Source organism: Zosterops lateralis (assembly GCF_965231275.1).
Source record: "Zosterops lateralis genome assembly, chromosome: 27".
Classification (NCBI taxonomy): Eukaryota; Metazoa; Chordata; class Aves; order Passeriformes; family Zosteropidae; genus Zosterops; species Zosterops lateralis.
Genome location: NC_139787.1, coordinates 6,470,759 through 6,479,850, shown reverse-complemented (window position 1 = coordinate 6,479,850; position 9,092 = coordinate 6,470,759). Strand labels below are relative to the sequence as shown.

The window sequence follows — 9,092 nt, the reverse complement described above, 5'->3', positions numbered from 1 at the left end:
GGCTGGGCACGGGATGGTGCTATGCACGAGGTCCTTGTAAAGGTGGCTGCGCACAGGGGGCTAGCAGGGTTGTGCACAGTCTCCATCCACAGGGAGCATAGAGTCCATGCCAGGCTTAGTCCTTAGGCTCCATGCCCAGGGTCTCTGGAGGGGGCCCATGCATGTTGGTCTGTGCTGTCCTTGGAGTCTCTGCCCGGGGGTCCACTCGTACAGTCCATCCGCGGGATCCATGTGCAGGGTCGTCCCATCAGCCAGGCAGGGTTTCGAGGTGTCAGCCCCTGTCAGCCCCGGGACGGGATCCCCACCGAAGCTTCCATGTCCTCCTACAGCTCAACTGGCCAGCCGGGGCCGCGGCTGCCTGCCCGGCTGGTGCCGCGCCGTTCTCCGGGGCCGCCCCCTCCGGATCTGGGCGGGGAGCGCCGGCCCTGCCACCCCCTCCGGCCCCTCTGGTCCCGGCCCGGCCCGGCCCCGGCCCATCCCGTCGCCGCCGCATGGGGCCCCCCGGGCCGGCTTGACCCCTCGCCGAAGCCACTCTGCCCCCGGAGACGGGCCCCGCCGAGGAGCCGCGACGGGACCCCCCGGCTGCCCGTTCCAGGCCGGGCCCTCCGGAGCTCGGAGAGACCCCCCCAGGGCCCCGTCCCCAGGAGCAGCGGACCCCTGGAACCTCCCCGGGACTGCCACGGCCAGACTCCTCCGACACCGGGCGAGACCCCCTGACTCAACGCATTGCTGGAGCAGATATCCCGCCCACCCCCGAGACCCTTCCCCGGGGCAAGGGACCTCCGAGGGCACGCCGTTCCCTCCCCAGGCCCCAGGAGCCAGCACCCCTGGGGACCCACCAGCTGTCCCCGCCGGGGCGAAGGACGCCTGGAGTCCCCCACGAAGGCCCTGGTCCCCCGGCCCGCATCCCCGCTCCCGGGCTGGCCTCAGTCTGCAGAGGATCCCGTTTCCAGGGCTGGGGGCAGCCGGGCTGCCCAGGGCCCCCCGGCTGAGTCGACCCTGAGACGGCGGGGCAGCCGTGGGGTGTCGAGGAGCCCCGTGGGGGCTGCGGCACCCTGCGTCTCCCCAGCTCCATGGCGGCCAAGTGGTTCAAGGAGTTCCCATCCAACCTGAAGACGGTTTCAGAGAGGGCTCGGCCGGGAAGCGGTAGCCTTGGGAAGAGCCGCAAGAATTCAACCGCTGAGCTGGGGGGCTACCGGGCGGCTGGGGGTGGCAAGGAAGGGGGCAGCCGGCTGTCACGGGACAACCTGCAGGGTCTACTCCAGGCCGCCACTGGGAAGATGCGGAAGAATTCCCGGGTGGAGGGAGGCACGCCGGAAGGACCCTCCAAAACCTACATCAATCGCCTCATCAAGGTGGAAGCTTCCGAGAAAAACGGGAAGGGGCACCCTGGACCCCTTCCTGCTGGTCTGCCTGCCCCCGAGCAGGACAAGGGGAAGCCCCCCAAGATGGAGACGGTAAGGCAGGGACTGGGAGCCGGGGGCAGAGGGGGAGATGTGCGGAGCGCAAAGCACTGGCAGCTTTAACTGCTTTGGTCTCCAACTCATTAGCCTGGCTGACTTTATCCTTTTATCTTGCCTGGCTCCACTGCCTTTAAATTCTTTAAAAGCTGCCTTCATCCCAGCTGCCCTTCATCACCCATGTGGGGGTGAGGGGGTCGTCGGGCATCCTCATCATGGCTCACGTGTCCCATGCCAGCCTGACCCCAGAGCTCAGCTGCTGGTTAAACAAAGGCTGATGTAAAGCTTTTCTGGGAAGCTGGTCTTTCACCTCTGCACAGCCTTGGGAGGATTGGGAGCCAGTCAGGGGGGTTGCTGTCACCGAAAAGGGTCCCAGAGCTCCCCTGAGGCTCCTCACTACCACTGAGGTGCATAGAAATGGTCTGCACTGCCCCCCACCCAAAGGTGCCACTGGATGCATCCTCTGGAGTTGTAGTACAGCTCCATTTACCCCAGATAAGCCACCATCCTGCTCTGGGGACCCCAGTGTGCCTCTTCCCTGCCTGGCTCTTTGCTGGTGGCATCTCTGCCACCCCTGCTGGAACCCCCGCAACACATGTGGACACCATCCCCTGAAGCCAGCAATGCCTATTCTCTGCTCAGGTCATCATCCTGGAGGATTATGCAGACCCTTACGATGCCAAGCGGACCAAGGGCCAGCGGGATGCCGAGCGCCTAGGGGAGAATGATGGGTACATGGAGCCCTATGATGCCCAGCAGATGATCACAGGTAAGTGCCATGTTGAGCCATGCTACAGCACCACAGCTGGCACCACTCCCCAGCCGAGAGTCTGTGGCTGCCCTTGGAGCCACCTGGTGCAGGAGGCTCCAGGAACAGGAAAGCTGCTTGCCGCTTCCTGCGGCTGCGCAGGGCCAGATAAGGAGTGGGAGCAAGGCCGGACACTGACCCATGCTGGCTGGCCCCTCAGCCATTACCATGACCTGCTGCCATCATCCAACGGGCACATGTGGCCACTGCAAAGCCCTCAATGGCCCCCAGTCATCCCAAGGTACCACCCCCCAGGAGTTCCCCCTAGCCGTGCCCCCCAGCCAGCAACACCCCGGCTGGTGTGGCAACTGTCCAGCTGGCCACAAAAACAGGAACTGACTGGGCCGGAAGGTGGAAATAAAAGATTTGCTGCTGATGTTTTTTTTCCATGCGGGGCAGCCCAGGCTGTTAGGCAAAGACTGGCGCCGTGAGGGAAAGCAGAGAGCTGGGAGGGGCGAGCCCCTGGGGTGGCCTCCTGCACAGCTGAGCTCCAGTTTGGGGTGTAGCATCCTGCTGCCATGGAGCCCAGCTGGCCCCACTGGCGTGGGTCTGTGCCTGTGGCGCCAGCAGCCTCAGGGCTGGACAGCAGACCAGGCGCCATGAGGATGGGCCCTTTCCTGCTCCAGCTCCTCCCAAGCTGGTTCCCAATGGGGCGTTGTCAGCATAGGGTCCCCAGCACACATCCCTCACTGAGGGCTGATAGTGGGAGTGGGGAGTCTCAGGGAACACACAGACCCATCCCTGACCCATCATCCCTCTTCCCCACAGAAATCCGTCGTCGTGGCTCCAAGGACCCCCTGGTCAAAGCCATCCTGCTGCTGGATGGTCGTGGAGAGCCTGGGGAAGGGGGTGCCAAAATGGATCTTGCCAAGCGGCTGGGGGGCAAGGAGGTGGCAGGGAAGGGGCCACAGCTCTATGACACCCCTTATGAGCCTCGGGAGGGGGTAGCTGGGGGGAACCCAGAGTGCAGGGTGAGGGCTGGTGATGGGCGCCTACCTGAGAATGATGAACGCCCGGCAGGAGAATATGAGCAGCCTTGGGAGTGGAAGAAGGAGCAGATTGTCAAAGCACTGTCAGGTAGGGGACAGGGACAGGATGGGAATGAGGATGGGGGGAAAGGACAGGCATGGGATGGGAATGGGGATGACAACAGGGACAGGGATGGGGACAGACTTTCTAGTAGGCATTGTCACAAGAGGACAAGATGCAATAGTTTTTAACTATAAGGGGCACTTTAGATTCAAGAATTTTCTTGGGCTGAGGGTGGCAAGGCACTTGCACAGGTTGCCCAGAGAGGTGATGCCTTTCTGGTGGAGTTGGATGGGGCTTTGAACAACCTGATGTAACTGAAGACAGCCCTTTTCATGGTGAGGTGTTGGACCAAATGGGGACAGGCACATGGTTAGAGAAGGGGTTAGGACTGGCAATGGGAAAGGTGGTGGGGCTGGGAAAAGGGATGGAGCTAGGGATGGGGATCAGAAGTGAAGGGGCTTTGGGCATTCACATCTTGTCCCTCCCAGTCCAGTTTGAGGGCTCGGAGCGTCCTAAGGAGGAGACACTGCGGCAGCATCTACGCCAGAAGAGCTGGACTCCCAAGATGCTGAAGCCGGTGGGCACTGAGTACAGCGAGGGGGAGCGAGTGGACCCTGCCCTGGCACTGGAGAAACAGCCGTGAGTTGAAAGGCCAATCCACGTGTGGGAAATGGGGCGAGGAGGGATGGAGTGCCCAATGTTTTGCCACGGCTCGGCATGCCCTCCCTGTGTCCCCCCACAGCTGGTACCACGGGGCCATCACACGGGCTGAAGCAGAAAGCCGGCTGCAGACGTGCCGGGAGGCCGGCTACCTGGTGCGCACCAGCGAGACTGGCAGCGGCAAGTACTCCATCGCACTCAAGTGAGTGTCGGGATTGCCACAGAATGGAGGGGGGGCCCGGCCCCGGGGGGGTCCCACCCTGGGGAGATGGGGCGAATCCCCACCCTGGGGTGATGCTGCTGCAGGAGTTCCCCCTGGTTGTTCACATCAAAGCCCTGATGGGGAGGAAGCACCCAGATCCCGAGGGATGGCACCCCCTGATCCACGGGGAGACCCAGGCATACTGGTGTGGAGCTGGGGCGGAGGGGCTGGTACGGCGTGTCCCCCTCCCCGGCATATTGTCGGGAGCGCCAGTGGCGTTTCCTTCCTGAGGAAGTGCAGCCCCTGGAGCCGAAACAATCAGAGCGGGACGGGAACAAACAGGGGTGGATACAGCCTCGGGGCAGGCGGGCGCCGGGGGGGGCTGGCGGCAACACTGATGCCTGCTGGCCACCCAGGACCAGCCAGGGCTGCGTCCACATCATCGTGGCCCAGACCAAGGACAACAAGTACACGCTCAGCCAGGCCAGCGGCGTCTTCGCCAGCATCCCTGAAGTTGTGCACTACTACTCCACTGAGAAGCTGCCCTTCAAGGGGGCTGAGCACATGGCCCTGCTGCACCCCGTCCACTGCAAGCTGCATTAGCGTCTGCTGATGCTGCCCCCGAGTGATCTGCACTCCGACCCCTGTGGCATGAGACAGGGTGTGGCCACAGCAACAGGCATGTACCACAGAAAGGGTCCAGTGAGAACCCCTTTGTCATGTCTCCAGTCCTGAAGGGACCCCACTCCTGGACTCCAGCAGGGCTGTCCCCCTTTTGCTGGGACAAATCCTGACCACCAGAATCAACTTGTCATGGAGCTGCCCAGGTGCCCAAGGTTGGGGCATGCAGTGAAACTGTGATGTGTAATGATCTAGTAAAATAAACTTGTTGGCTGAGAGGGAGCAGTGGTTCTGGGGGCCTGGGATGATGGGCCCTGTGCTGGCAGGAATCAGCAGTTTTGGGGGGCCAGGGGTACTGGGGCTCCCCAACAGAACATCTGCATCCTGCCAGGCTTTTTATAGAATGGGGCCAGCAGAAGGGAAGGGGAACACTGTCCCCACGGTGCCTGAGCACCCTCTCCCTTCATCCTGTGGTTTCCTGCCCGGGTGCAGCTGCAGCTCCCCAGGGTGTTACACAACCCAACTCTGTCAGGCAGTGCACAACAGAGGAGGCATGGCTTGGAGATGCAGGCCAGGGGGTTTGTGGCATGAAGGTGTGCACAGCACAGCCTGAGAGGCACCAGTGATACAGGGAGCACGAGATACACAGGGAGTGGGGGGGACATAGTTACAGGGCACAGCAAGGGAGGAGGGGAATGAAGTGGTGGTGCAACCCCACTGGAGCCACTCCCAGGCAACAGGCAGGCTGCAGCGCCCTTCTGTTACCCCACTCCAGCCATTCCAGTACTTATTCCAAAGCCATTCCAAAGCATTTATTTAAGCCACATTGTCCCGTTTCCCAAACATGTGCTTTGAAAAGGAGCCCTGAGGGGGCTGGAGCAGAGGTATGGGGCTGATGCAGCCAGGCTCTCTCTCCCCAAGCCCCATGGCACTGTAAGGAACCAGGCTCTTCCCTGTGGGACCCCCAAACTGGTCCCAGGCCAGCTCCTATGCTCTGGTGCAGCCGTGCTTCTAGCCTTGTCACTACTGGCCATCCCAGCTTGGCCATGGTGCTGAAGGTGCCCCCCAGGAGCCCACTGGGGCCCTTACCAGCTGCTTCTCCATGGTGGGTGGCACTCTGATTTCCCTCCTCAGAGGTTCATCCCAGCCACAGAGCCACCAGATAGTGGGGGAGAACTGCTCCCACAGCCACATCACAGCCCTGAGATCCCCATCCAACCACCTATCAGTGTATTCAGCCCCTGGCTACTGCCCTGAGGAGGAATAATCTGTGTGAGTCATGTGGAGCATTCCAGGGGCTGAGGGGACAGGGTGTGAGAGCAGAGGGGTATCACTGAGTGTGGGAGGGGGGAGGCTTAGGGGGACCAGCATGTGCTGCCCCTCGCCCTCTGGCTTGGTCATCTGCTGCCCACTTGTCCACCACGTCTGCCTGTACCTGCAGGGGAGAGGAGCGGCTCCAGGTTGGGGGAGGGATGGCAAACAGAGTCCCCTGGACCAGCCCCCCTGGCACTCACCTCACCACAATGCCAATAAACAGGGCAATGCCAAGGAGCAGACTCCCTCCAGTGACCAGGAAGGCATAGGGAGATGCCATAGGATGGGTGCTGGATTCCATGACAGACCCTGACACAGAGAGAATGGATGGGCTCATTGTGACACCTGGGTGTCCCTGCCCTTCACCCCCAGGAACCCTTCCTCACCACCAGCACCATTACTATCATCCTCCCCGAAGAGCATGGGGGGCAGTGTCACCCCACAGGTGCCATCTTCCACAGGGACCTGCAAAAGGTGGGGAGGCACAATGGGACAGGTCACCCCTCATCCTCTGGTGTCCCCTTGTCCCACATGGGGACAGGAAACCCATTCAGGAATGTGTGATGCTTCTCAGGGCTGAGATCGTTGTTACCTGTGAGCTGAAAGGCTCTGTTTCAGAGGTGAGGTCCCAAGGATCTACACAGTGAGGAAGGAGTATGAGACTGGGAGACTCCATGCTGAGTACCCAGTCTCAGGGCCCCATATTTCCCTCCTACCTGTCCAGGGGGTACCCACAGCCTCCTGGCTCCACTCGCTCCATGCACCATGGCCGAACTCATCCTTCGCCCTCACCTGCACCACATGCCTCGTCCCACGCCATGCGTCACGAATGTCGAGCCAAGTTGTTGTCACCTGATCCACCTGGAGGGAACACAGGGCTGGGAACAGCCTGGCCAGGAACAAGCAACATGCCAGCAAGCAGGGTCTCACCTCCATGAAGGTTGGGGCAGGCTCAGGGCGGTAGCGGACCTGGAAGCGGAGCCAGTAGAAACGGGGGTCCCAGGATGAGGGGTAGGACCAGTTCACCTGCAGCCACTGTGGTGCTTTCTCCACTGCCTTTACTGTCACATTGACTGGAGGGTCTGGCTTCACTGCTGGGGAAAGGTGGGACTTAGGGCCTGGCACTATACCCTCAGCCACCCCAGCTCCCAGTAACAAGGGCAGCACTCACGGACACTGCTGAGGGTGATGATCTTGTCTTTGCCAGCCGAGCCACCAGCACTGTTGCTGACACATGTGGACACCACAAGGTGTTTGGTGTCATCAGTGCCAGGTGGCACCTTTACCCGGCAAATGAACTTCCGTGCCTTGGAGAAGTAGCGGCACCGGTGCTCTGTGGCATTCTCAGCCACAAACCTGTGAGGTCACAGCTCAGCGGGGGATGCAACATGCTCTAGGCACAGGGCAGCTGTGAGGGACCTGTCCTATGCCGTAGGGTGCCTGGCAGTGTTAGGGAAAGGGTCTGTGGGGCGGGATACATTCTGTGCCATGGGGTCCCAGGCAGCACTGGAGAATGGGGCCATGGGGAAGAACCACATCCTGTGCAGTGGATTCCCAGCTAGCAGTAGCTGCTAGGGAAAGAGTCTGCAGGGAGGCAAGCATCCTAAGCCATGGGGTCCCAGATGGCACCCAGGAAAGGGTTCATGGAGAGGGACATGTTTCTGTCCTATTGGGGTCCCAGCGTATGGTGGATCCAGTGACCCGACTCACCTTCGCTTCACCCAGAGCATTGCCCGTGTACCTGGGGATGGCTTCTCCTGCTGTGGCCACTCACACAGGACATCCTTGTCGTGGCTCCGCCGGTAGCAGGAGACTTGGGGAGTTTCAGGAGGCTCTGCAAGGCAGGGAGGTGCTGGGGGACAGGGGCCATCACAGGCAATACTGCCAGGGACATTCCCACCCCAGCGTGGACCCACCTGCCACCAGCAGCCGCAGGGAGCGCAGCAGGTGGCTCCCCACAGAGCAGCTGTAGTGCCCGGAGTCCTCGTAGCGCAGCCGCCGCAGGAGCAGCGTGTTACCCTCTGCCAGCTGCTGCCCCCAGCCCCCTGTTGCCCCCTGCTCCTTCAACTGCCACAACACCGTGGCATTTTCAGGCACCTCGTCCTGGCAGGTCAATGTGATGTTGGCTCCCAGGTGGCCCAACACCGTGTCCCGTGACAGCCCTGGAGGGACAAGAGGGAACCAGGTGATGAAGGTGAGACCCCAGGCCCAGTGGGTGTCCCTGGAGATGGAAAGCACCCCATCATCTGCTCCTCATGTCCAGTGACTGCTGGGGGTCAGAGCACTGAGCTGGAGAGTGGCAGTGGTTCCTCACATAGTGGGGTTCTGGATTCCTAGCATCACAGTAGAGGTGGGCACCACAGCACCCGGTGAGCTGTGCATTGAGGGGTCTGCTGGTGGGGAGCACAGCTCTGAGAAGGTGGTAGACTGGGACTGGTGGTCCCGGGAGTCCCTGGGTTGGGATCCAGTGTCAGAGGGGTTAAGCGACTGCGCTGGCTGGCGGCCCAGGTCAGGCCTGGGCAGCACTCCCGGCTCCCTCCAAAGGTCAACGGCCAGTGTGAATCTGCTGTTCCCTTTTGGCTCCTGCTGCTGGGAACGCACCCAACACCCAGCACCCAATACTCATCCAGCACCCCGAACACCGCACCCCAGCCCCCACGCTCCCAGTACTTACAGAAGTGCCCCGTACCACCGCCCGCCCATCTCCCCGGGCCCGGCTGAGCTCCTTCGGGGCAGGCAGAGAACCGCATGCGTCCCCGCCCTGTGCCCGGATCCACGAGGCCAAGGACCGGGAGAGGCTCAGGGCCACCCCTCTCTCCCGCCCCGACTAGTGCCAGTCGCACTCACCGGCGGGGCCGCAGGGCTCCCCGGCGGCGGCGAGGTAGAGGAGGAGGCGGAGGAGAAGAACAAGAAGCGGCCCCGGCGGCCGCGCCATGCGCCCAGTCCCGAACAGAAAAACATCAGCTGCGCCCGCGGTTGTGAAACCGGGCGGAGA

General features: G+C 62.0%; 2 protein-coding genes across 7 annotated transcripts; one reads left to right on the top strand and one right to left on the bottom strand.

Moving 5' to 3' along the window:
• Nucleotides 1–470: 470 nt before the first annotated feature.
• On the top strand, nt 471–5,052 carry SHE (Src homology 2 domain containing E). Of its 2 annotated transcripts, none has more exons than XM_083878768.1 (6): nt 471–1,457; nt 2,103–2,229; nt 3,037–3,345; nt 3,789–3,939; nt 4,043–4,162; nt 4,579–5,052. In XM_083878768.1, exons 1-6 carry the CDS (start codon nt 1,074–1,076, stop codon nt 4,763–4,765), a joined length of 1,278 nt encoding a protein of 425 aa, XP_083734894.1. In that variant the 5' UTR covers nt 471–1,073; the 3' UTR covers nt 4,766–5,052. The 2 variants fall into 2 exon arrangements, with proteins under 2 accessions (XP_083734894.1, XP_083734895.1); XM_083878769.1 differs by having other exon boundaries at nt 4,267–4,702.
• Nucleotides 5,053–5,581: 529 nt separating this feature from the next.
• Nucleotides 5,582–9,092, bottom strand: IL6R (interleukin 6 receptor). Of its 5 annotated transcripts, none has more exons than XM_083878749.1 (10): nt 8,945–9,092; nt 8,014–8,259; nt 7,808–7,931; nt 7,269–7,453; nt 7,028–7,191; nt 6,814–6,958; nt 6,690–6,733; nt 6,484–6,562; nt 6,298–6,406; nt 5,582–6,218 (listed from the first exon to the last, which is right to left on the bottom strand). In XM_083878749.1, the coding sequence occupies exons 1-10, from the start codon at nt 9,030–9,032 to the stop codon at nt 6,029–6,031; spliced, it is 1,374 nt and encodes a 457-aa protein (XP_083734875.1). In that variant the 5' UTR covers nt 9,033–9,092; the 3' UTR covers nt 5,582–6,028. The 5 variants fall into 5 exon arrangements, with proteins under 5 accessions (XP_083734875.1, XP_083734877.1, XP_083734876.1 ...); XM_083878751.1 differs by having other exon boundaries at nt 7,067–7,191; XM_083878750.1 differs by having other exon boundaries at nt 7,028–7,188.